The 27,205-nt window shown below is 41.0% G+C and overlaps 1 protein-coding gene across 10 annotated transcripts in view; it reads left to right on the top strand.

Moving 5' to 3' along the window:
• EYA2 (EYA transcriptional coactivator and phosphatase 2) overlaps positions 1-27,205 on the top strand; it is a 105,270-nt gene that overhangs the window by 18,402 nt on the left and 59,663 nt on the right. For 7 of the 10 annotated variants that reach the window (XM_052788604.1, XM_052788624.1, XM_052788597.1 and 4 more), the window contains exon 2: positions 25,764-25,882. In XM_052788604.1, coding sequence (XP_052644564.1) covers positions 25,774-25,882 — 109 coding nt within the window. In that variant the 5' untranslated portion in view covers positions 25,764-25,773. Of the gene's footprint in view, positions 1-4,831; positions 4,949-25,763; positions 25,883-27,205 lie in introns of those variants that run through there. The other 3 variants (XM_052788613.1, XM_052788658.1, XM_052788646.1) reach the window with 3 other exon arrangements.

Below are 27,205 nucleotides of genomic sequence, written 5' to 3'. Positions count from 1 at the left end.
TTTGCTTTTGGAGCTGTTGCTTGTTGTGTATTGTTGAAAGCCCTGCAGCTGATGAGTGCTTGCCCGGACTACCAACGGGAATCTCAGTTAAATTATCACACAGCCTCTCTGCACATGGTAGAGATTAATTCTTGTAGCCACAAACAGAATGAATGCTTTGTACTTAGGACCATAATGTAAGTTCATGCTGAAATACAGTGCCAGTAACCAACTCCTTTACCAATAAATTCACAGTTCTAATAACCATGTGTTTTTAAAGCATCCTGATCCCAAAGGATCAAAGAAACATTGATTTATTTAGCTTCGGGTCCCATCCCCTGTTGTTCTCACTCCTTCTCCTTGCTCCCCCTGAGCATGAAAGAGCCATATATGATATGAAACCCAACTGTTGTTGTATAGTCCACAGCAGGGAGGGACACTGCAAAACCGCAGAAAAGAACATTGTAGCCAGTAGAAATGACAGGAAGTGTTGTGGGCAGACAGAACACAAACATTAGAGCATGCTTTGGCCAAGAGTCGCTATCAACCTGTCTAAACTGCCATAAAGTTCTTTATTGACGTTAAATGGATTGAAAGTTAAAAACTCAACATCTTAAAAAATTACACTATGCCTGTGGCATACAACTTTGCTGCTGTATAGAAAAGTGTAGTGAGTGTTTGATGAAGCAAGTATGCGTTACTCAGTAGAGGTGCCAGCAGCAGAAGTGTGTTGTCATTTACTTTGGAAAAGGTGAATAACGCTCACAAGGAGCATTACCGCCCTATAGCTGAGCTATTGGTAATGTGATCGTGTCCCCAGACCTCTGTAAAGGCCCCTTGTCCTATTGCAAGCATGTGCTAAGACATCGTGTAACATCTCTTGTTAAGTAGTCCCTGGGGGCTGTTAGGATTTATACCCTGAGGGTTTCCAGAGTTATAGGACTGGTTGATGTTCCTCATCAAAAGGCCAACCCAAGACAAGGTGCCTGAAAATTTGAGTCGACAAAACTACTGAAATGACTTTACAAAAAGGTGTTTTATGGTTCAGACAGTATTTGGTGGCTGTTGTATTCCAGCAGCAGGTAGAGGTCCCAGCCCCGCTCTGTATGTATGTATGTAGGTGTAACTAAAGTGCTTCTTGCCTCAGAATATTTGTTTCTCATGACCAGGGAAAAATGTGTGGAAAACCAGCATGGACACAAGATACAAATTGCCATGACCAGGTCATTATTTTGTTACAAAGTAAACCAAGTACTTCCTTTTTGCCTCTGAATTATACAGCTTTGGGAAAGCTCCATAATTCCTAATGGCTGAACATTCTATTTCTAAGCCTAGAAATCCTGCTTCTGACTAAAAAAAAAAATTTTTTAAAAAGAAGAATCTGGGATCTGGGGCTGAGTAGCTGCAACTTTCACTGTTTTGAATGTTTTTCAATCCCATCTTAGTCCAGTGCAATGAAATAGAGTTACTGGTTTTATGCAGGCCTATGGATCTATCAGAACTGCCACCTGTTCAGGGAAAAAGAAATTGATACACTGAACAAAAAGCCTGTCAGCAATTGGAGAAAATGCTTTTCTGGCACAATTCTTACTTTAAGATGTTTATGCTGCTGAAGTATATTGTCACCTCGAGCTGTGCTTTGTTTGCTTGTTTACTGCTGCCTAGGGTCTATAAAGTAGAGATTTGAGCCAGTACTTGAAGCAGCATAAATTTATGTTGCCAGCACGAGTCAAAATGTTGTGGGGAGAGAGGGAAAGATGACATGTTTCTGTGTTCAAGAGCATGTTTCTTAGGGGGTTTTTTTGGAAAGAAAAGGTCCAAAAACATGTGCTGCAAAACCATCATTACTTTGTGTCTTTGTAGATGGGAATAGCAGAATTATATACATGTGTCTCTTCCTATATAGCGAATATATGTTGGAAATATTTAAAAATGAGAATGATTGAATACCTAAAAACGTTCCCAACTCTAATATTTTCTCCTGCATCCAACATATAGTACAGACCTTTTTTTGACATTTGATCTATACTGTTCGTAGGTCTTTTATATACACAGAGGGATTTACTGCTTTGTAATCAAGCTGCTGAAGAAAAACGTTGTCCTTTTATTCGCTAGGGATGACTGTAATAAATTAAAATGGATTCCCATTAGCCTTCCCTACTTAGTTGAACCACTTAAAATTACTTTGGACTTTGCCCTTGCCTGCCCTCCTCACCTTTGCTCAAACATTTCTGCTTCCAGGAGTGCAGCAGTGTTGGTCCTAGAGCCTTACTTCTGTGACTGAAGTTACAATTCATTGCAGGCTGGAAGCAGAATACCAAGGTGGAGCCCATTTGGAGTTAAAATAAATGTTTAGTAGTTTTAAAAGTGTAATGCAGGGTCTAACTCACAGGTGATCTCTGGCCTCGTAGACTGCTGTTAGTGTTAAGAGCTGATTATAGCTTGATTGCACAGGTATTTTTCAGTAAGGCTGTATGCATGCAGATGAAGATAGGTTGTTTTCGTTTTAGGGTTGTTGGGGTTTTATTGCTCCTGTGAGGTTTCTGTGGCAATAATGGCTTTACCAGCTTGTGGACAGTACCATAGAGTTGAAACAACCAAATCTCTGAGGCCTGTCTGAGCACAAAAGTACATTTAAACAAGTATATGTAAAGTTCTGTCTTTCTCCTGCCTATTAAATGCAACCAGAATTACACTGATTTACAAAACAAACGGCAGGTTTAAAACTGCTGTTCCGTCAAATGTACAACTCTTGTTTTATAACTGGTAGTGCCCTAGTGGTAAATGCATACACATTAATCAGTTGTGCTAAAGTAAAAAGAAAGCCACGACAATTATTAGACAGTATATATGCAGTTCAATTTTGGATTTTCATTTTTAGTTATGGTATGAATGGAAGGGCTGGATTTCTTATTGAGTTCCCAAATCTTGTGTCCTCCTGCCTGTTACTTCTCTTTGTATTCAGGTTCTAAATTCAGGTTTTATACTTCTCACAGGCTTGGAATAGTAACTTGGGGGTGATTTGAGATGATCTCAGTGCAACGTTGTAATCTGGAGAACCTTGGAGAAGATGCCATGCTTGTAACAGTGCAGAGAAATACATGGCATTACTGAGTGGGATTTTTTTGAAATATTTCAGTGAAGTAAATGTGCATGAGGAATGGATAGAGTAATAGTGATAGGATTGACAAGTTTTTTTTTAACAATATAAAAATCACTTGTTTACATGTAGAAGTCTGACTAGGTTGACTTGTTTCTGTGCCAGGAAAGCATGCAGGGCAGGCCCAGAATGACCCCATGTTTGTGGCGTACAAGATGGTTCAAACATCTGACTTTGGAGGCACTGCTGGTGGAAAATCCCCCTGGCTAACCTTGGCCATGCACACGCTGATAGATGGCATGCTTATTAATACTTAAAAATTAATGCCTTATTTTTATATACAGTGAAACTGGATAGAGCTCCAAGTATGCCTCAGCACACCCATATTGGAGTGTAATGCACTAGGGAGAGAGCTAACCACAGCCTTCAGAAACACAGCACACTTGTGGGAAGGTGGCAACTGAAAAACAAGCTCAAATGGCATTCTGCCATTCTTGCAGTAGCCTACTTTTATAGGAATTAGTAGCTATTGCCAGTCCATATGATTCAGGAAAAGTTCCAAAACTGTCCTATACATCCCTGCTATTCCAATTTTGAAATATTTTTTGTTAAGCAAGGGCTAACTTGTCTGAACAGAAAAAGCAGCCATAGGATTCTTGGCTGGTCATGGTGAAGATCTCACATCTTAAATATTTTCAGCTATCTGTGATTATTCCACATGGGTAGAAATAACTGATAGTCTGCGTAAATTTGAATAAACACAAGGAAACCACAAGCTGACTGCAAATATTGCTTGAAGAAGAAAAACATATCGTGTATGTCATTGATCAAATTAATCAAATCATAACTGAGGGCAGTTTGGTATCACTAGTGTTTTCTGGTCAAGAGGATGCTAGGACTAGGGTACCTTGTGGGGGGCATATTATGGGTTTCAGATGCATTGTACGGCATAGGGCATATCTGCGCAAGAAATGTGAAAAATTACTGAAGTTTCTGAGGCTATTTTTGGAATCTCTACTCATGTGTTTTGGGCCGTTGGGGTGCCAAGGGCAATATTGTGAGCAGCTGAGAAAAGGAAACATGTTCCCCAGTTTTGCAATTGCTGGTGCGCACTTGCATCCTGGGAGGAGAACAGACCAAGCAGAGTGTCTGCCCAGTGAAGCTTGTCTCTGTTCCAAAGCAAACTCTGGGCTTTTTGCATATGAAAGTATGCAAGAATTAATAATCTGACCCTCTATATTATTTGTGTGTATACATAACCTGGAATTCATTGAGGAAATCCTTGCTGCAGCTCTCTACCTCTGCAGTGTTTGGGAGCAATGCAGAGATGAGAATGGTCTTAGCGATTGCAAGAAGTTTCATACAAAACCACAAGACTGAAAGAGCTTATCACTGATGAGGGAATGATCTCTGGCATTTCATAAATCATCAGCAGTACTAACATGCTGGTTGGAGATTTGTATCATTGGCAAATTAATTATGTTAAGGAACACTCCCGTAGCAATGCTGGATCCAAGATGCTGTGCAACACCTTTCTGCCAAATAAACTGCAGAGAGAGGGGCTTGGGGGATGGGAGGTGGAGAGGAGAAGCCAGGCTCAGCTTTCATATTACCTTAGTGTTGTCCTTGATAGCAGTCTTTAAAAATATTTAAACAAAAGGACAGCTTCTTAGAAACTCAACTTACGCTATTGGCAGAATATGAGGAAGGAGTGATTTCTGGTTCTGACATCTTCAGTTTCCATCCTTACAGGAGGCATCCACAGAAGTTTGCTCTGTTTCCTTCCAAGTCTGTAACATCTCTGCCATCCTCCAGCCCTGGAATATACACAGTCGTCAGGCTGCTCTAACGTAAGGAAGAGTAGGGATGGTAAGAGGTGCAGTATTTTTATAGGCCACAGGAAAACCCCATTTTGAAGTGAGAACTAAACCTGAAGTTCTGCCCACCTGAGTACTCCTGTTGAAAACCATAGAGCTTTTGTTGTCATGAACCCAAAGTTTTGGTGTAACTGAGAGTAATTTTGCCAGCCTTTCTAGAATTTCATTTACCCACTCAGTTATTCATAAATTCATGCGGTATTCCTGTAACTCTGTTTTCCCCTTGAATTCACTGAGCTTCGATTTTGAGTTCTAAAACCAATTAGCAGTATTCCCATGCATTGCACTTTTGAATGCATACTTGAATTTAAGTTTCCTTACAGCTAAGGTTAATGTTTATACCACTGCTTCTCTGATGTTATCTCCTCTTCCCTTTACAAAATAAACATAAACATATACCACGAAAAAAAAAGTGGTGGACTATTAAATCACGCCAATTTTCAGTTGCTGGGTGTTGCCTGCAAATTCAGTGCTATAGCAATGCAAAAGACAAACAGAACCATTCTGTATCTAGATACTCGATAAACTGACTTGTATGTAGCCTTTATTTGGCTTTTTTCTTTGACTATACTTTTGTATTAACCAAAATTGAATGCTTCCACTAAGAAGCAATGCAACTAACTTCAGCAGCCTGGAGTCAGGAGAGTGTATTTCAGGTGTTGCCACACCTTACGTTAGTCCAGAGACCAGCACTACTCATTTTGTGTTCTGGTATAAGTCAGATAACTACAGCCACTGACTAAACTCACGGTATAAATCTGCTGTGTTTGAAGACAGCTGTTAGATTAGTTCTCCCAATTCTGCTGTGCCAGTGGATGCCAGCAAGTTCCCAATTTAAATGCTTTTTAGTGCTTTGTACAGCACTGGACACATTTTATAGAGCTGAGTAGGAGATATGCTATGTTGTGCTTAATAAACTACTCTTTAAAATATCCATGATTCAGCTGCTTGTATGGAAAAATGTATGCTTAACTTCGAGAAAAATCTTAACTCTTATAGCTCTCAGTGTCAGGCTATTGCTTTTTAAAACTTGGATTTTTGCTTAAGGTGTGTGTATATGCTTTTCAAAGTATTTGTCCCACATATTTACTGGCAAACTGGTATGTGGCAGGACAAGGAAAAAGTTGTGTTTTTCAAGTAGATGTTAACCTTTTCCCCAGCAAGCCAGAAACTTGAGTTCTTGTGGACAGCCCTGTGACAGAGGGAAATAGATGGAGTGTAATTCTAGTGGAAACTTGGGGTTTTGTTTATAAATTGTACTGCAAGTTTTTGTGTTGGTTTTTTTTGTTTGTTTGTTGTTGTTGGGTTTTTTTTTCCATCCAGTGCACAGAAGAGGAACAGGGATTGTGGTTTTCAGTAGTACTCTGTAACATTTCAAACGGCTTTTCTCAGGCCCATGTCCCAGGAGCTTTTTTTACTTTTATGTCACACATTCTTCTGATTTTGTGTTATTTTTCTAACTGATTTTTGTCTTGCTCAGCTTCTACCCTACTGACACATGCACACTAAGGAAGTAGTTCCTAGACCAGTTTTAGAGGGAGAGGTTCTCGTACAAGCTGTCCTCTCTTAAGAAAGCTTGCAGTTCAGGATCTTTGTTGAATCCATTTACTCTGTAGTATCTGTTGCTGAAAATGCACCTTATTAACCTTCAGGAACTGTTAGAAGTGAAAGATGCAGGATTTTAAGATGTTAGATGAGCCTTAATGCTAGTTTGCGAAGTGAAGCTAAACTAAGTGAAGCTGGTTCTCTTAATTGTGCCATTTCAATTCCACGCTTAAATTTGCAGCTGAACTGAACTGGGCTCCTAAAGAATCAAAATCCCACAAGCAGGCACACAGGCAGTCTTTGTGATGACAGCCTGTAAAACCAGCAGCTGTCCAGGGGTTAGCAGATTGGTTATGCTTCATGTGAACCATGGCGGGACATGTGCTAAGAGAAGATGCACAACATACCTAGCACCTATTGCTTGAGGGTACAAACAGACCAACTGGAGTAGAATGACTGGGATAGCAGAGTTACACAGCCAAATGTGAATTAAAGGGAGAATTTAGCCATGCAAAAGTTGGGTGTAGGAAGGAGGAGAGATGTTATGTGGTCTAGGAGAAAATAGGAATGTGAGAGCTTCTGTTCTGTATTGACAACTGCAGGTGGTGTCTGCTCTCTGCATTGGCAGAAGAGCAGAGAAAAGTTGTGAAGTAGTAAGGAAAAGTCAGAAATATGCTGGGTTTATGGCATTTTTAGTAGGTGTAGGGTTGCTTTTCTGTCTCTGGCATTTGTATAGTTTTGTCCCTCACACCATTGTGCTGACTTACCTGAGTCCAGCACGTTATCTTCATGGTTTTGAGCTCAGCGTGATCAGAAATGGAAAAATGCAATAATCCCTGCTTTACAGAGAAGGGAAATAGAGGCAAGCAGATTAAATATGAGTTGGCTTTGTAAAATACTCCGGTAACAGGAAACCTGTGGCTGACACAGAACTGAATCCAAGTCTCCCTAATGAGAACCCTAGCCACTGGACTATGACATCAATTTGCCATTTCTGACAATTCTACTTGAGAAAAAAGTAATTTTTTTTTTCCCAATTGCAGTTTTATTGGTGTTAGTATTTTATGGTGGATCTCTAATTAGTAGTTCAGGGAAATTAATGTAGTACTGTAATTTGCCTGAGCTCAAACCCCTTTACTCCAATTTTTGTTTTACTCCTGTATATGCACTAGTAAAAAAACCCTGAAATTAGACACGATCTCCTTTGTCCTTGTTTTTCACTAGAGGTACCAGGACTACTTTCTGGGAAGAAGAAAAAGAGGTGAGCTGCTGTATTTCCTTTGGAAGCCAAGCACTGCATTCAGATATTTTGTACAGTTGATTTTTACTTTTTTTTCAGTAGCTCATTGCTGCAAACAGTGGGGGTCAGCAAGAGCATCTTTGCATGCTGCTTATAAGTGAATTGGACATATCTGTGCCATCCTGTAGTAGCCAGAGGGAGGAAATTATTTTTGATTCTTTTGTCTGTTGTAGAAGTTATTCCATAAAAGTGTCAGAGATAAACTGTGCTGAAGGCAATGAACTGAAGTTAATCCAATGTCAGGAAACGCATCAGCTGTTGAACCAGGCTGTCGGGCTACTCTTCTGGGCTATGCAAGGGTGAGGGCCTTTGAAGTCCCATGTGTGTGAGAGAAATTTGCCTTTGAGCTAGGGATATTGCAGATCAAATCTGAGTTTTAAGTCTAAGGCAGTCACCTTCTTAATGGCACATGTAAGCTTGTTCTCAAATATCCAAGAAGCTGAAGTTGGCTTTTACTTGCAGCTGGATTTCCTAATCTGTACAGATGATAAAACTCTTTTCTTAGGTTATTTGAATGAACTCTAGGTAGCTGCGATTTTCTGTACCTGCAAGAAATTTTCCTGAGCTGTCTTGCCATCCTGTAAATGAAGCAGTCGTCTCTGTTGCTGTTTTGAATCCTAGCACTCTTATGTTTACAGTACTCCCCTGACTTGGCATTGTGCTTGAGCAGTCACTGTTGACAGGTGGCCTCAGAGGTGATGAGCTGTATTGCAGAGTAGCTTCTTGAGAGTTGGACTGGTGTTCCCAAGGGTAAGTGGTATATAACATGATAGGAGGAAACTGGTCTTTAGTGAAACAAAGTGGTCTTTAAGATCCTAGTTTTGTCATTGAAGCTGTAAACGTCTTCCAGTAAAAGATACCATGGTTTGTGGTCATTTAAAATTGTCCTCTGTTTTCAGATTTGACAGTTTTGTTTGAAGAATTTGAAGCCATCTGGCAAAAAGTTAGGTCATAGTAATCAGATCCTATTGTTTTCAGTTTGTTTGATTTTTGGGGGTGGGGGTGGGGAAAAAGTCAAGTTTTCACCTTTAAGCCAATTCTTGCTTTTCATCTATGCCTAAGTAAGTTGCAACAGGTGGCTGTAACTTTTATATGCCTTCACACACAAACACCATGTTGCATATCCCATTAGGAGTGCTTGCCAGTACTATTTATGAAAGGGCATGGTTACTACTGAGGATCAGATAAATAGCTTGAAATCTGCTTTGAATGTTCTTACATGTTTTAGTGCTAACCAGATTGGCAAAAAGCTGTTATGGCACCACACATGCTTCTGATTTTTATCTGCCTGGTGAAGGTGGTCTCTTGTTTGAGAGTTGGTGCTTATAGAGTTTTGAAATTTGGGATGGAATATGGAGTTTTTCAGCTACGTAATGAGTTTAAAAAAAAATTAGTAGCAATTGAAAAATGCTGCTATTACGTGGCTGTCTAGTTGTCTGTCTGAAATAAGCTGGTGGCATCTGTCCAGTTGCAGGCAGATGTCCACATCACAAATCATCAGTCTCTTATATAGAGCAGAGAAAATCGGCCCCCGCTTTTTCAGTTCAAGCTGAGAGGGATACAGTGAGGAAAACTTGCATTTCTCTTCTCCATTCCATCTGCATTTAAAAAAGAAAAATACACATGCACATCTCTTCCCAGAGCACTGCTCCAGCATCGAGTAGGAGCAGATTCCCTCTCGGGAAAGCGTAACTGAAAAGTACTGGAAAGAGAAATTTGTTGAGACAGGTATGTTCCTGTATGGATCAAGTATTTTTCTTTGAATAATCTAGTGGAACTTGCAGTTGCGCCCAGAGATTTTCCTGGCTAATAGGTAGCTAGGTGGTGGTTTTTGTAGGTTCAGTTTGGTATGATGGACATATGAAAGGCATGGTTATGTTACACTTTGATCCCTGCTACTGCCCTTAATTTTGACATGCCGTTGTAAAACTCCTTAGTTTTCATATATAAGTAGGTGCTAGATTAAGTGGTTAGCTAATTGATGTCTTTGTTCCAGTAACAAAACCATGGTCTCTTTCAGCACTTTTCCATCTACTGCTCTGTATGCTGTTTATGGCAGCAATGGCAAACATTTTCAGTATGTCTGCCAAATTTATTTTAAAGATCATGGTGTTTGGTGCCAACCCTAATCTCTCTTGGTGCCAAACTTGGCTCCAGCAGCAGTAGCTCTACATTGTTAGTCTTGTGCAACAGGTGCATTACATCATGGTGAGAGGAGGAAAAGGGATTTTAAAAATTCCAGTTATTCAAATGCAGTAGTCACAGGGGGGAAAAACAAGACTGAAAACAAAACTCCTGCAGTTCAAATGTCAGTGTCCCTCTGTACCTTGGTAAGTCATTTGAGGCCTGTTTAATATCACAAAATGGCACTTTCAGGAAGTGTTTTTCTTTATCAGATTAGACTTTGCAAAGGAAAACAAGGATGTTTGTGTGAATGGCATTGGGTTGGTGCATTTGTCATTTGGTTTTCACTTCCATGCTGCGCTGCGGTGTATCAGTGACAGGATGGCAGGATCTCTGCAAAGGTGCTCCGTAACTCTTCCTTGTTTGGTAATATCCTCTGGTCATCCCTGTAAAAATCCCTTTCCTCTGTCTTGAAAATAAACCTGATGCTAACAGCTTTGGGATCTTGGGCCCAGCTTAGCTTTCACCTGGGCTTAAAGACAAAGCTTCAGCCTATTGTCACACCAAAACTCTTGGGAAATCAGACCTCAGCCAACCTGAACCCACAAAGTGAATCAAGAGGTCCCATATATTATTTCTATGTTGTTATTTTAGCCTGACTTTCAAATATCCACAGAAACAAATTATTAATGGAATAAATACCAGGAAAACACCATGTGAACATTTGCTCTGAGCAAACTCCTTTTCCCCTTGGCTGCTTCCACACTATTAATTGGCATGAGTGACAAATCACAGTGCAGTTATTGCTCAAGCATTGCTTTTGATTAGTTGTCATTTTCTCCTAACATCCAGAAGGTATGCAGCAATTAGGTTATGTTCCTTTGCTCACTGCTGTTGTACTGTAGCTCTTTAAAATGAGAAGCTCCACTTAACTTTTATCTATCAACTACCATCATCAGCCTGTCTTCTGATTCAGAATATCCCTTCTGAACCTTCCAGTTAAGAGATACAGGAACAACAAAATTTACGGTTTGTTATTTCTAATGATGAAGTAACCAACTTTCACTACAGAAATAATGTTCACCAGCAGAGTAACTCCTACACATTTCACACAGGTTCTTGAAGACCTTAACCTAAACAATAACTTTTTCTAGTGTTTTTAAAAGCATAGGATGAGCTCAGCGCTGTAAAAATGCGTTATCTCGTATGCATATAATTGCCAGTAATGACAGCACAAACCTTTCTGCATTTGTATGGACAGATGAAACCTTGCACATGGAGGTACCCAAGGTCCAGTAACCAAGGATTACTGGTGTGCAGAACTGCTTGCTCTAAAGTTAAATAAACCTTTAACAGCGCTATAATAGGGAATGGGTAAAGGAGATGTGCTGTGTATGGCCAATGAGTTAGTGTCAGTGCTGGGAATTAAAACCTTTGAATTCTTGGCTGTAACCTGTAGAAAACATTTCCTTCTTCAAATAAATTTTTTGAGATCAATAATCATTATTAATAATGACATTTGATTTTTATTTTATTAAGAATCAAAAGAGGGGGGGAAAGATGGCTTTAATTATATCAGTGAACAAGAGGAGGGAAGGATAACTTCTTGAAGTTTAGCTGAGTGATAGCCTCTCCTCCAAGACCACTCTCTGCTCTTTCCAAATGAAGAGAAAGGATTGTGACTAAGTGAACATTAGAAGCTTATAAATTTGATTTATTTAACCACAATATTTACTAAATCCAGATTGGTAACCTGACTTCAAATTAAAGCAGGGAAGTATATCAGAGTACAGTTGGATTTCATAATCCAGGAGCAAATCAGCTCTATGTTCAGGCCATGCTCTTGGAAAGCAGCTTCAGGGTTAAGTGGTAATGAACAAGCACCTGCATTCATAGTGCTTTTCATAGCAATTGCATTAGTGCTGTACAAGCTTTGCCTACAGCATTTATGAAGAGTGTGTTAAGCAGGATCAAAAGGAGGGAAGCAGCTCTTTTTACATTATTAGGCTTTACTGGTTTGACTCAACATGTTCGAAGATGGTCCAGCCAGAAATTCAATGTTGATCACAGAATGGTCTAAACTTTGTGAATCTGGTATTTCCATAAACCTTAGCACTAACAGAGCAGTTTTATTCAGAAGTCCTGTAGGCTTAACACCATCATTCCTGTTTTATCGATAAGGAGAGTAAAGCAGGAGGGTTGACGGGTGGCTTTCCCTAGCGAGAGCACACCGGCCTATTGACTTTGGTATTAAATGTGCTGTCCCAGTTTTGCAGAAGTGGGATGAGACAGTCCTTCCCACCCACACAGTGTTGAGCCTCAGGGCGAATCCATTGCCCTGGCAGGCAAACTGCCCTCAGACCAGGTAGCAGGGTTTGTGTCCCACTGCTGCCACAGACATGCTCAATCAGCAATTACTTGGGAACCACAAGGCCTGATTTAGTGATGTTTTAGTTAAGACCACAGCAAGGAAAATTCAAAATGAAAAGAAAAACCCATCCCCCTCCCCCCTGCCCTGAAAACCCTAACCCAAAAATCTATTGGGCAGAGAGAAGCAATTAGGGAAGCCAGCTTTGGGAGGGTGGGGGAGTGGTGTTAGAGTTTTTGTTCTCCCTCATGTGTAGTAATGGACTGCCACAAAGATTTTATTTTTTTTAACTTTTTTTCTTTTAAATATGAGGAGCTGAGGGATGGTTGGGATGCTGCTTAAATTCCAGACTGTGAGAGCAAGCCAAAGCAGTACAGGGTTTTCAGACACATTGTTAAATTGTATTATACTTCCAGTTTCTTAAGAAAGTGTCTTCAGTTTTAGAGACACCACAGACTTTGTCCTGTTTCCTTCTGGTATGTAAGGGCATCAATTGTGTTTAGGACAATGAGGCTGGCATTTGTGTTTTCTCTCATCAAGATACTTCATAATTAGATGAAACAGTGTACTAAAGATATAAAACATGATTATAAAACATTCGTTGCTTCTGAATCCTTGAGAATCATCTTCCTTGGATTATTCCTGCAGACAGATGAGATAATCTTCCCTCACTGGGGACAGAAGGGTGGGAAAAGAGAGTCCCAATCAAAGAAAGATGCTTTCAGCCTCCTACACGTACAACAGACCTTCCTCTTTGCTGTCTTCTCTGGTCAGAGAAAGTCTGACTTGGGGGATTTAACCAAGGAGAGGGTACGTCATTCTCACTCCAGCTTCACCTGTACTGTTACGCTAGACTTTTTCCTCACATCCAAGGTCCTTTTACTAACTTACATTTCATAGTTCTTTTCCCATAGCTCTTTTTGAATTATTATTCCCCGAATGCTACTCCTTTACAGGCTGAGAATGGAGGTGCTGACACAGGCCTGTTATAAAGAGGCAGCCTTACCTTTCTCACTGGGTTGTTGGAGCCATTGCAGGACTCTGGCAGGTTTAAGAAGTAAATCAAAAGGGTGAAGAAATTCTCATAGTCTGGGAACGGAGAGCTTTTGGACCAAAAATGAGTGAGAGAACATGCCCTGAAGGACAGCTCTCGTGCCTCACCTCCTTCTTGGCTGTCTCATATTCAGGATGGTCATTATTCATCAACATGGATATTGATACTGCAGCAGTGTAACAGATTTCACCTAAATATTTCAGAGCATTTCCCAGCCCCTAAAAGGAGCTTAATTGGCAGTTTATACTGTATTTTGCAGTTTTACAGAGGCCTTAATGTAGTCGTAAGAAACTTGCCCAATCTGTTAGTGACAGAGCTTGGGAGCAAGACTAGAATTGCAATTCTCAGTTGTCTCCTTCAACAACTACACATAGTTTTCCCTAGCTGATGTCAGACTCAGCCTTGTGACAACATGCACCTTTATACTGCACCATGTTGCTGTTTGTAGAGGCAGCTGCCAGCCCTACAGCATCTAAGGCCCCAGTGCATATGCGCAGCTGAGGCTGCCTACGATGTCCTTCAGGCAGGGGTTGGTCAGGACCTTCTAAGAGAGTCTGGATTATTCAGTCCATCTTGTTTTCCCTGGATCATTCATATGAGATAGCTGCAAAGGTAAATATGACTACTGAAGATATCCAGGCCAGTACAAACTGTGGGTCAATGCATGCTTGGCTCATATCAGGGTTAGCACAGGTCCATGTCTCTTCCTGTCTGTCCGTAGAATGATGCTTTTGTGGGACAGTGTTTAGCAGTATTATGCCTGTGGACAACGTGGATGCTAATGTGCTCAAAACACCCAAGCACATTTTTCTAAAATCTCCTGCTGTTGATGCGGTGGTGGTAGCAGTGCTGAGTCTGACATGGTCCGGTCACAGGGAGTAAAACAAAGTGCTTTCCGTGTTGGAAGAACTCAGCAGAAGCTGCCTTGTGTTACTTCAAGATAAACTGCAGCCCTAGGGAAAATTTTATATATGTAATTTTTGTTATTGCTGTTTATTTAGTACAGCAGTACCTGGAAGTCCCACTGAGAGTAGGACACCACTGCTTCACATACACAGAAGAGGAACACTTGTCCTGCAGATTGTGTAGGGAAGGCACACAAAGGTCAGAAAGTACAGTGGTGGCAGAGAGAACTTGCCTAGGGATCAGGTGAGTTACCAGGGGCAGAGTGGGGAGAAAACCCCGGGTTTTCCAAGTCTCAGACCAGGGCTCGATCTGCTATATCTCTGTGGCAGAACTAATTTGTTCTCACTGTGTCCTCTGTGAGAACTGGTCTCGTGTGAGCAACACCCTTTCCTGCACAGTTACCTGTGGATTTTATTAAAAGCATTACCTCTCAAACATTGTGGGCAAGTATTTTCTAGTACATTCATTTTTCTGTGGAAACTTCGTGAATGATGTGTCACTACCCTTTGAATCAGGAGTTCTTTAGGATCTGGCTGGTATAAATGTTTATGGGTAACCATGCACATTTAAATCCACAACAATGTGAAGCCATCCATCTGTGGAGAAAGACAGCTGCCGGCACTCCCTGCAGCCAGCACTCCTCTCCCAAAGGTAAAGCCGTCCGGCACTAAACTTCCTAGAAAATGTTTCCCTTTGGCACTCGTTCCAGCTAATGGCCAACTTTCACTGCGTGAAACCATCTTCATTTCTCTTGGTTTTAAGAAATTATCCAGCTCCTCTCTTCCTTCCCTTGACTGCTGAGTAGCAGAAGGAAAATGAGGTTGCTACTAATGTTCAGCTCAAACTGAAACAGAGTGAAAGGCTCTTGAGTGGGACACATGGCTCGAAACGTGTTGTGTATGCAGTGAGAGAATGTTGCCCTGTAATTTGTGGATGTATTCAGCCAGCGGTCATAGCTGCTGTAGCAGTGCTCTGCTGCTTCAGGCCTGTCTGGCGATGGCTTTTGTGTGCTGTTTGCATGGTGCTTTCCCTCCTGAGCCCTGTGCCACTAGTGATGACTTCTTTGTCTTGTCCTGCTGTATTGAATATAGTTTTACAGAAGTTATTACTTGCTGCATTCTATATATTGTTTTACACAAATTACTACCTAAAAATAGATTCTGTCAGGCCATGTTGCAACGTGGGAAAGGAAAGCTCTGTTTTCCACTTGCGATTTTTCACTACTTTCTGAAGCAGATGTTCTTCTGTGATGTTTAGTGCTTTATTGTCTCTACTTCATCTTGGTCTGGTAGAGCTGAAGTAGTTTCTGGCTTCTTAATTTTGCTTGTGTAATTGCTTTATGTTACAATGTATTAATATGAATGTTTTACAAAATAATGCCTGAGCTCTGCAAACACACACACCAGTGTCCACTCCTGAGAATGATTTTTCTGCTGGTAAGACCAGAGTTTCATGTCCAAACATAGGTGGTACTCCTTCCTCACCGTGGCACGTGTAAAGCAGAAAACTGAGTGAGGGACACCCCCCCCAAAAAAAACCAAACCAAAAATCAGGTTCAAACCCTACTGGCAAGAAGTGATTAAAAAACATAATAGAGGGAACAGTGTAAAAGTACTAGCCTCAGTCCCATGGTGGCAAACGTGGAGGTGAGACACTAGCGTGGACGTGGGGGAGCATGCTCAGAGGAGGATTGTGGGCAACAGAAAGAATCTTTCATGTATTTCTGTATGAGGCGGCAGCTTCATGGCTGGAAAAGTTTGACATTTTAAGAAACAAGGATGATAATTTCAGCATTTCTCCCATTTGCTGACCAGCATTGTTGAGAACATTCGGATATATTCATACAGATTTGACAGAAATGACTATTCTGGTTGTGTCCTATTCAGGTTTCCCTTTTGTTTTGTTTCCCCTTGTGAATTAGCCACGTGCCTGCTAAAGGCCCTGCAAAATACATATTTACCCAGTGAAAAGGTATGTTAGAACATCAGTTTTTCCTCATTCTGTGTCAGAATTGTGCTGCTTTTAGTGCAGTTTAAATCTATGGGGTTTTTTCTGCAATTGCATGTAGATAGGTCCTGCGGTAGCAGCAGGCAGAGTAACTGCTTTCGTCTCTTCTTGCGTGGAGCATGGGGTGTGTGGTGGAGCGCACTGCTGCCCGCAGCCATCTTTTCTGTGGTCCCACCCCACAAACCCCACAACTCTGCTGATTCCAAGTACTGCAGAATTTGTGGAAGGAGTTATTTTTATTTGTTTTCTTTAGGTTTTCTTCTCTGTGAAGGTTATTGTTGTTCAAGAATTGTAGATGATTTGGTTTCTCAGAGCTCCTTTTCCTATAAATTTCCAAGCTAGATGAAATCAGTGACTTGACATAAAAGTAACAAGTAGGCTACAAGACAAAACACATTCTTGCACATTCCTGTAGCAGAACCCAGATGATTTCAGCATGAATATTTTGTCATTCCAAATATCATCATTTTTCTTAAATCATATATTTGCGATTTACATTTAAGTGAGTTTTTAGCTCTTGTGATTCTGAGGAGAAGGGATGAAAAGCATAGTTCTTCGGAGTGGAAAGAGGTGCCTAAGTAGTGACAAATAGGTCTCATAAGCGGGACCCTACAGTACCTGGTTTGTGAAGCCCTGTCTTTGGAGGGAGTGTTTTGTGTTATGGGCCATGATTCTGCAGCTGGAGCTGCCAGAGTGGTTTTCTGTAGTCACATGCAGCCCTGGTGCGCTTGGGGGATCTGAAGAGGAAGAGGTGTAATGGAATTAAAAAGCTTGTGAATGTCAAAGAGAAATGTGGAAACTGGAAGAGATTATATGTGTACATTTGTGTGTATGTATTTATATGTACGTATACACATACAGTTTTATTTTTCAAAAGACTGTAGGCTATAAGCTTATAGCGTTTCTTTACCAACTTAGTCTGTTATGTGTGGTACTTCATTGTCCACAGTAAAACAGCTGAGTAATTTTATTCTTTGGCGAATAAGAAGATCGTTTGCAAATGTTGCTCCATTTAGCAAACAGGTGCAATAGAGCAAAAAAAGGCATTCTGAAAATTCAGCTTTCTCACTCTGACTTACTCCAAGTGAAATACTAGTGTTGAAATTAATTTTAAAAAACCCAGTGACTCAAAGCAATTATATAATGTATTTCCTGGATAGGCTGCCAGATTGAAAGTCTGTGGCGCGAACCCCATCATTAGCTCACTTCAAGTTTTCAAGCTACCTTTCAGACTGTGCCTTCACAACAAACAGTGAAGGTAGCAGGTCTTGTTTGTTTTTATGTGCACTGAATCCCTTTTACCTTGGACTGCTCAACCAGAAAATCCTGATGCTTCCCCTGGTCTATCTTCCTTCAATCTCTTCCCGAGTTAATTGCAGGAAGTGTAGGGGGGATCACAGCCCAGCCTGGCCCCCGTCTTTCTTCTCACTATTGCTCTGTGTCTGCAGCGTGGGGGGTGGGGAAAGAGCACCTGGAGAAGGGAGCAGTGAAGCCTTGCTGGGAGTAGGAAGAACATTTATTTATATTAAGACAGCCTGCTTTTTTTTAAATCAACAGGTCTGAGACAAGAAAGAAACAGCGTGTTTAAAAAAAAATAATGGAAAAGCAGTCTAGAATAGTAGGTGATGAAGCCTGGTGAAGCAAGCCAATGCTTCTGGAAATTCAGGACTTCCAGGGAAACAAGGCATGCAATTATTTTTGCCAGTCCCAAGCACTCAAAAATATTAAGGCAGACTTTCCTCAAAAAAAAAAAAAAAAAAAAAAGGTGAAGTTGGCTCAAAAAATTCATGAGACAGGATTTTTAATCTGTTTTTTACTGTCTGGTTTATGGGTTAGAGAAAGACAGAAGACTTCCAGTGAAAGTAAAATTTCTATCAAAAAGACTTTCTCATTTAAAAAACCCAAACCAAAACAAAACAACCATGTGGGGAAGGATTTTAAAGCTGTTGGAATACTTTGGGTATTTTTAAACAATAGTGGTTTCAGAAGTGTGACAGAAATGGTCTATTTTGTTATTTTCTCAGTTATTTTTCTTAAAATTGTTTAGAATTAACACATTTAAAAAAGAAAAAGGAATTTTAAAATCTTAATGTAAACCCAAACCACTTTTTTTCTTATGTGAAGTGAATCATTTCAGATGTACACAAAATTAATATGGAAAAGGAGGGGCTGTTTTTCTTTGTGAAAAGTTTTCCATTTGACTACTAAATTAACAAACCTGTTTGTGATCCAGGTCTTACTTGGGTGCTTGCGCTCTTATTTCAAGTTTTGGGGTGGTTGTTTCCGAGTTGGTTTTTTTTTGTTTGTTTAAACTGAAGCACTACGTGTGTATCTGTTTTACTTTGTTAGAGTTGTAGGTTTTTTTAACATAACCTTATGACCAGCTATTCCAGTACTGGACTGAACAGAAGATGAACGTTTTGGAAGACCAACAGTAAGATTTTAAAAATTGGGTGACAATATGTACGCAAGGGGAGTGATGAGGGGATGCAAAGAAGCACAGCTTGAGACTGTTGTCCTCTGGCCAGGGAGGGCTTGGGTGTCCCTGCATGCTCCATGTACAGCCTCTGCCCAGCCTTCTTTGAGCCACACAGAGGCACTGCTCAGATGAGGCTTTCTCCCCAGCTCTTTCAGAAAGCAAGTGGCATCCTGCTTCAGTTGAAATGACTTTTCTTGCTGTGGGCTCGAGTTTAGCCAATACACCCTCCAGCTCCTTCTTTGTCTCACCTATTTATTTTTTTCTCATCTCTCATACTTGACTCAATCTGATCAGCAGTTGCAAGAAGGCTTAGCTGTGTGCCCGTTACCTGGAGCAGCCTCGTTACCACCTCAATTTTACATCTGATTTCAGTCTGATGTGCTTTGTCCCTTGCCTATCTTTTGCAAAACTTTTCTCTTGTTCCTCTTGGTTTAATCCTTAGCCTGAGATATTATGTGCTGGAGAACAATGCAACTATGTACCCCCACCCCCAGGTGCTGCGCTACAAGCCATACTACTATGAGTCGTCTTACTTTTGTGTCTGGAATGGGCTGGGCAATGATAAATCCAGACAAGCACTGCTGCTTTTATTGTCTGATTACGTCAGCAAAAGGCAGCTCTCAGGAATATAAACAGCCTGAGGCAGGCTGCCCTGCAGGTCACCTTGAAAGGATATCTTGTCATCGAGGCTGTACAGTCAGTCTTGTACATGAGCATTTATGCCAGCTCAGGTTTAACTTTATGCCTGTTCAGGCCTTTCCTGCATACATCTATCAGATGTACTTGTGGATGAGCTAAGATTCATTATAAAAGAGAAAATAGCACTGTGGTTTTAACCTGCTGAAGCATTTTTGAGTTCTTGAAGTGGAAGGAACAAAGGATCTATTATAGATGGAGATAAAATGTCCTAACAGTGCGAGGAGGAATGTACTGACAGAGGAAATGAAATTATTTTCCTCTGCTTTTGAAATGTGTGGGTAGAAGTAGCCAAAATCTTCAGTACGGGAGATTCCCTATTATTATACCACCTGGAAGGTGGCTGCAACATAATAGCGTTTTCCCTGCTTATGAATGATTCCTTTTTTTGTGCAGGAGTAGAGTAAAATGGGGAGCATAATTTTGCAATCAGTTAGTCCTGGCAAAGCTGGCTAAGCTGCTGTGCTTCCCAAGGGGTTAAAACAGTAGAAGTCTTAATTCCCAATGACAGTGAGACATAGCAGGTGCTTTTGAAAATTTTACCCATGTAGAGAAAAATAACAACAGATCTTGTATTTTCTAGGAATGAAGGGACAACAAACTTTTTAGGATTGGGGTTTTTCTGTTTGTTTGTTTGTCTTCTTCAAATTAGAGATTGAGAAAGCCATCTTCACACTTTTTTTGCAATTACCTTTTAGTAATTCACTTCTGAAATGAAGCAGGGAATCAGACTGTCGTCTTTTTTTATCATGAGTAGCACTGGAGTCATAAAGTTGCAGATTTCTACTTAGTAATCTGCACCATTTTTTGAGGAGAAAAAAGGTGAAAGCAATTGATCAAGTAATTAAAACCAGATAAAGTCATGGAAGCATGTTACTCTTACAATTAGGCTGCAATCTCTGTCTCTATTCCTCTCCTTCCCAGCAAAGCTAAAAGTGGAGGACTTGGCTTGTACCACTCCTGCCTAGGGCTCTGTGTTGGCATATGCATATGTTTAGGAAGATCTAGTGGTTTAAGCTTGTATTTGGCCTCTAGCCAGATATGAGTAAAAATTCTTGAGAAGATCATCGCATGGGGTTGTTGCATGGAGAGTCATTTCTTGATTTGCCTCTCCCCTTGTATACAAACTTTCTTTGCAATTTCTTACTCCCTTAAAGTATTTTGTCTTTCCCATTGTAGGATCTGGCAGGTTTTTCCCAAGGGTAGGAGTCCTGTCTTTGGTTTCTCACCTGCTTCATTCTGCAGGGCTCCTAACTCATCAGTTCCTCCCCTGACGGCAAATGGAGAGCTTATGCTCTTTATTTTTTCCATAACCATGCCAGCTTCCCCCCCACACACACAGTCTTTTACTCCGGTATGTCCTTTCTGAACTGTACCATCAACCTCCTGTTGCTCAAATACCCTCCTACAGACTGCTGTCATTACAGGGCAAATGCTCTGCTGTTCCTTGCACACATTCCCTCTGAAATCTCTTAATCACTTGCCATTGAGTTTAACCTGGTACTACGTATTACCCAGGTGTTTTATTTACTGAAAATGCCCTGGAAGTGCTCTTTTGAACATTTGTTCCACTTCATGTACTTGTACATACTGAAGCCAGAATACTATCTTCTCACCCCAGAAATGGAGTAGAGACGAGTGAAATATGCAGACCACCAGGAACAAGTCCACTGCCTCCATAGCGGGGATGGAAATGCCCGTGGTCCTGAGGTGATGCCTTTAGTGTGTTGTGGGAGGATGTTAAAAGCAAGTTAGAACAGACTGAGAGATGCTTTAAATTATGCCTGAGCAGCAGAGGTCCAAGCTTTGGAAGGAGTCTCCTTCATCTCTTGCTAGTGCCTTCTGGCATTTCAGCTGTGCTGAGCAGAGCTGTGCTGTGGTTGCATCTGCCCACAATGCCATAGTGGTTTCCTGTTTCATCCTTTCAAAATATTATTCATCAAGTTATCATTATCATCAGTATCCAGAGCACCTTGCTGACTCAGTCCACACACTGGGACCTGCTTTGGCATTGCACTTACACCCGTCTTTGAGTACTTTGCTGGAGAGAGGTGGGATCTCTCAGTACTTTGATCTTCAGCACACGTTTGAGTATTTTGTATTGGGGTCTGGAATCACTGCCTTCAAGACATCATTGTAAAAGAAAATGTGATCTGTAGGTTACCCCAACACCTCGATCAAAAATTTGAAACCTTAAAATGTTTAATTTGGCCTTCCTAGCTTCAGAATGACTGAAAAAAGGTTTTTATTTTTCTTTTTTCCTTCCTAAACATTAGTAAAGAGAAAAGTTTCTGTTCTTGGCAGAGATTTTGCGGGCCACCTTTCAGGGCAAAATATTGGGTTTTGAGTAGGAGATTCTAGTGGAAAAGCTGAGCACCAAATTCACACAAGTTTCTTCTTAATTATAGAAGCCAAAAGCTCTTCCAGATGTCTGTCAGCCCAACATGCTAGATGCTGCCATCACTGGTTTTGATAAAAGCTCATATTCAGCAAACTTTATTACTGATTTACTGTACATTACTTAAGCCAGAAAATGTTTTTGGTCTAAAAAAGTAAGCCAACAAAGATCTGATATTTTCATCAGTTGCTCTCCAGCATGTCATTTACTGTGTTAAATGCCATCCCAGTTCCATTATTGTACTGAAGATTTTCTGTAGATGGCCATTGTTAAAACTGGAATTTCAGAAACTCTGTGAAGAAGTACCTAAGTGAGAAATGCACATGAACAAATTGGTAAATGGTGCGTGCAAAACAGGCAAAGCCACTAACAATGCAAACACATACGTGACATGCACAGCCAGACAGGCATTTCTGTGAAAAGTTACCTGTTTGTACATGCAACTAATACATTCTCTAAAGAAAAATGGAAGCTGAAAAAAAAGCAGGAAAATGTTATAGAACAAATACAGGGAAGTGAGATGTGACTTTGTGAATACGAAAGTGGACAGATCAAAACCAGTAGAAAAATCATCAGTCAGAGAGTAGCTAATGAAATCTCTGAACAATGATGTAATTAAAGTGCATTAATCATCGTAAAAGATCATTTCCCTTTAAACATCTGTTCCCATTCACTTGGCAACAGTCTGGGCAGTGTCATGAATGATGGGGTTTTGGATTATGCTGAAGGGCATGTGTTATCTGAGAAACAATGTAGAACATCCCCAGCTTGACAGGATCTGGGACAGCAGTGCTTTTTCTCAATTCAGGTATCGCATCAAGCAAGTAAGGGGAAAAAAACTGGATGCTGCTTACAGTGGAAAGGAAAACCTGGTATAAAACTGAACCCTGCTTTCTCAGACATGCAAACAAAATTTAATTGGGTGCCAGTGGATCCAAATAAAGTAATTCCTCTGGGAAAAGAGCCCCTGCCCAGCTTGCTGCTTTTAAGAGAGCCTTAGGAGCCATAGTTGCTTGTAGGAGAGACTTTGTTCCTCCCCACTGAGAAGTAACCACCACAAAAATCTTCCTGACCCCTTTCTCTGTGGCAGCCTGGCTGTGCCAGCGAAAAAGTGAGATAGCCGTTTCAGGAGAAGAATCTGTTTTTCCTCTGGCATAAGCAAAGTGTGCAGAAGGGCCATGACCATCCCTTACTGTCTGACGGTCTGTGGCTGCGAGGCATCTGCCTGCCTCCCCCATACCTGAGACTGCCTGTGAAGAGGCTGCACATATGCTTCAGTAAAGCCTGTGTCTGCAGGTATGAGTTTGGAGCATAGCTTCCTTGAGTGCTATTAGGACTAAGTACAGTTTCTCATGGGCTGTGTTTTGTTTAGGGCTAGGTCAGGAGTCCTGGATTGCCATTTTGGCTCTGGCATTAGACTGAGTCACTTAGGGAGGAATTTTTACAGCTAGGGACTATTTTTTGTATCCTTGTACAAATCTGACTCCTTGTTGCATTTCCATGCAGTTGGTAGCACGGACACTGGTTGTGGGCACAAATGGTGGCCCCTGTGCACCTGCATTTTTACTTGTCTTGCTGTGCTTTAGTGTCTGTGTCTGAGGCAGGGAAGGGGAGGCAGTTGTGCTCGTCTTACAGAGACACATCTGAAGGTGGAGCCCTTTGAGGCCCACTAGCAACAAAGATCCTCCAGCTGCAAAGCAACACTGATTCTTATGCTAGTCTTGTTTTCTTAGCAAATCTATAACACACAGCAGTTAGGGAGCATGGATGTCGCAAGTGTTGGATTCAGAGTACTGTATTTCCACCCCATTGGTCATTCACTGCTGACTTAAGGTTTCCTTCATGGCACATAATCAGGAAGCCTGTACCAACCTCTGGACTTTGAGGTGAAAATGCATATGCCCACATGGATTTCCAGGGGAGGCAGACAAGAGGAGCCCGGATCCCATTTGGAGAAAGGAGGACTAGGGCTGTGGACATTGTACATGGTTGTGCCTCTTCATACCCATTTTTGGCAGTTCTGCAAATTCACAGAGGATGGATGCTTCTTTTGCCTGGGCAGAGTGCCTTCCCAGCTGTTAGGTGGGGAAAGTGAAAATGAACTCAGCTGTGGTCTTTGTTGTTCAGTTACAGGTAAAATACTTCATCTGGTTTGTGCCTGTTCATAACAGTGCTCAGCCTTCCTCACAGGGACTTGCAGGCTTTGTAAAAGTGATTGGAGAGGTTCAGGTAGAAAGTATGTGGTTTATTGTTCTCTGTTTCTCAAAGCTGGTAAAGTCATACAGTGGTATTTAAACAGAAAATCAAAACAAACCTCTTTGCTTCTCCCAGAAGTGCATAGATTAGTATTGCAGAAGCCCAGTGTCAAGATTTCAGGATTATGTGCTGTTGTCTTGAACTTCGTGATGTTTTAGGTGTGCTATGGATTGCTACCGGCCTGTTGCTGCCATGCCATCTGCTACCTTTATAGTCCAGCTCAGATAGGTCCCAGCCTGAGAGCAGGGATGTGCCAGCTGCCTTTGCAGGTAGCGTGTTCAGTGCTAAGTGGAAAGGGGAGCCCATGCAGGCTGCAGCCAGGTGCCTTGGATACACTCACCACCATATGCCCTCTATCCTATCTGCTCTTGCCGGGGCCCTGCTCTGTCCGAGAGCACAGTTATGCTTTTCCCTAATAGCCCTAATTCCCCCCAGCAGCCTCTGGGGGACTGAAGTAAGGATGTACTCTTATGTGGCTGCAGGAAACAAAGAAGGTCATGGCATCTTTGAGTCCTCTTTTCAACATTTGTTCTGGACTTAGGTTTCCATGGCATTGTGTGTATTTTAAAAAAAATAAATACAATTAATTGACAAATTTAGCTTCAGATATTCTTTGTCCAGTGGGTTCTTCACAGTTCCAGCTGCAGGCATTGGCTGCACGAGGGCAGAACATCATGGGGGTAAAGCTGTCCAAGAAACCTGCCTTGCATAAAAGACATTGTGCAAATATGTAATGTAACACAGTTTCCTTACTATACTTACCCCATTGTCTTTACCCAAACTTGCAAACATAGGTAGTCAAATCTATATACTTAATGCCATATTTTGTACCCATCCAAAACATCCAATACTCCCATGGGAAGCAAGCAGCTCTTTTTCGAGCAAGTGTCTTTGGAGCCTGCTTCTGAAAAGGTGTATAGCTGGAGCTAGACATGTATATTGAAAATGGTGGTATTTAGATGAATAGACCTATTCATGTTGTGCATAGGGTCTGAAATAATGATTTAGTCACTCTCTTTTCCAGACTGTTTGTGTAATGCAGAGTTTGTAAGTTTTCGTTATAGTGTAGGTCATGTGTACACACACACAATTACTTTTTTCTTTGGAGATTCAAGTCCCATATATTGTTCATTTGAAATATTTGGTTAAATCAGATGAGGTTGTTTAGGTGAAAGGGACTGTCCTTGTATCACTGCCACCTAATGGTCAGGACATTGTAGTTAGGTGCCTGGTTTAGGTGTCCCCTGGAAAACTGATCCTATCACCAGTACTAACCTTATTATCTTGTAAGACTAGATAATGCTGTTAACTGCCCTCAACTTCATTTTCAGCCCTTAGTAGTCTGTTCTGGAGCCTCACTGGACACTGATGTGTACATTCCAGCTCTGATGGCATATGAGAGATCAGGAAATTTAGTTTTCGTATGGCAAAATCTGGGAAGAAAAGGAAGGCATTAATCAGATGGGTGTAATCTCCAAGGGAGCAAGTACTGCATTTTAATTCAGCATTTCCCTTTGATGAAAACTTTAGTGAATGTTATTATGTGGAATTTATATGAAGCCTGGGTTTAGGTAATCAGCTTTAATATTTATACTCTTAGGGAAAAAAAATTGAATCATTAGTAAGCATGCATAATTAATGAATAAATTATATTTTTCCTTTGTTTTCCTTCAGGTATAAGGAAATGCTAGATCTAGTGATATCACCCAGCCTGACTGTAAATAGAGAGTGCCCTGACAGACTGAAGCTTAACCTTTCTAACATTTATGCCACGGCTCCAGATGACATAGAAGGTAGGCTGCCTCTTTTGCTTACTGTTTACTGGCTTTAACATAATGTGTATAAATATGTATATATATATATGTATGTAACCAAAGAGAACTGGCCACTTGCAAGGCCTCTGCTTCTGACAATTAGTTCTACAGTATAATGAGCAACTGAGATTTTGGAGTATTTTTTTTGTAGACACTCCAGTTGTGGCTGAATCCTTTAGTTCAGCAATGTTTTGAATGCAAATGGAATTGAAATGTTTTATATGTAGATATATGTCTGTGTATAGTAGGTGCATACATATGCACACATGCATGTATATGTTTGCTCCACTGGCATAATTGCAGTTATAAAACATATTTTGCGTAGAGCTGGTAGTTTCTGTTTGGACCCCACTAGAGCCTCAGTGGTGGTGTGAACATGAGCCTTGGGCTTTGGTGGCTGTGCTGCTGCTGTTGGAGTGGGGAGTGTGGGGGCTCCCAGGCCCAACAAGGTATCGTGCAGCCAGAAAACATTTTGCCAAAGCAGCTCTGTGCCCCAGTTTGCATCGCTCTGAGATCATTGCTATCATCTCCAAATGGTTAGCCCTGCTGGCCTCTGGTCTGAAGTTTCACATTTGGCAGGTACCAAGGACAAATTCTTTCAGTGGTTGAGGCTCTGATGGAAATTTATCTGCTCTTCTCCTCCTCCTTCCCCCCTCATCATACTCTTCAAGTGAAGGAAACAGAAGAATGTTAAATCTGCTAAAAAAATTATTGGCAAGTGATGCAGCTGAACTAGTTCTTGCTAGTACAATCCCAGCTATTGTTTGCTGTGGTCAGGATCTGTCAGCCTTCCTGTTAGAGGGGAGTTAGGAAAAGGCATTGGCTATTATGTTTTAGTAGTATGTTTAACCCTTCATTTATAAGCTCTTAGAAGCCAAGGAGATGTTTTGCTTGCATGTTTGCTAAGGCATTAGAAATTGCGTGATTAAATCACATACATCATGACTGCCTATTTACAAGAGCAGTCAAAGGAATAACAACCTAAAGGAAACATCCTTTTAAATGTATGTGTTTGCAGAAAAGATTAGAGCTAGAAATGATTTTTTAAAAAATCATTTTGTAAACTTCTTGGTGCAGGAAGTATTTGTTATATGTGATATAAATAAGAGCCAACATAGCAGTTGTACTGTCGGACACCAGTTTGCTAGTGACAGCTCATGTTGATGTGTTTCTTATAGAAATACTAGGGTTATTTTTCTACAGAATGATCCCCTGTGCTACCAAGATTATGCTCTTTCCCTTGAAAATACTTCTTGTTAATTTGAAGAACAGGAAAATACTTGTGTGTTTATCAAGTCTCAG

This window comes from Harpia harpyja, chromosome 1 (genome assembly GCF_026419915.1).
Source record: "Harpia harpyja isolate bHarHar1 chromosome 1, bHarHar1 primary haplotype, whole genome shotgun sequence".
Taxonomy (NCBI): domain Eukaryota; kingdom Metazoa; phylum Chordata; class Aves; order Accipitriformes; family Accipitridae; genus Harpia; species Harpia harpyja.
Note: the sequence above shows the minus strand (reverse complement) of the source record. Positions and strands in the feature narration are given on the sequence as shown.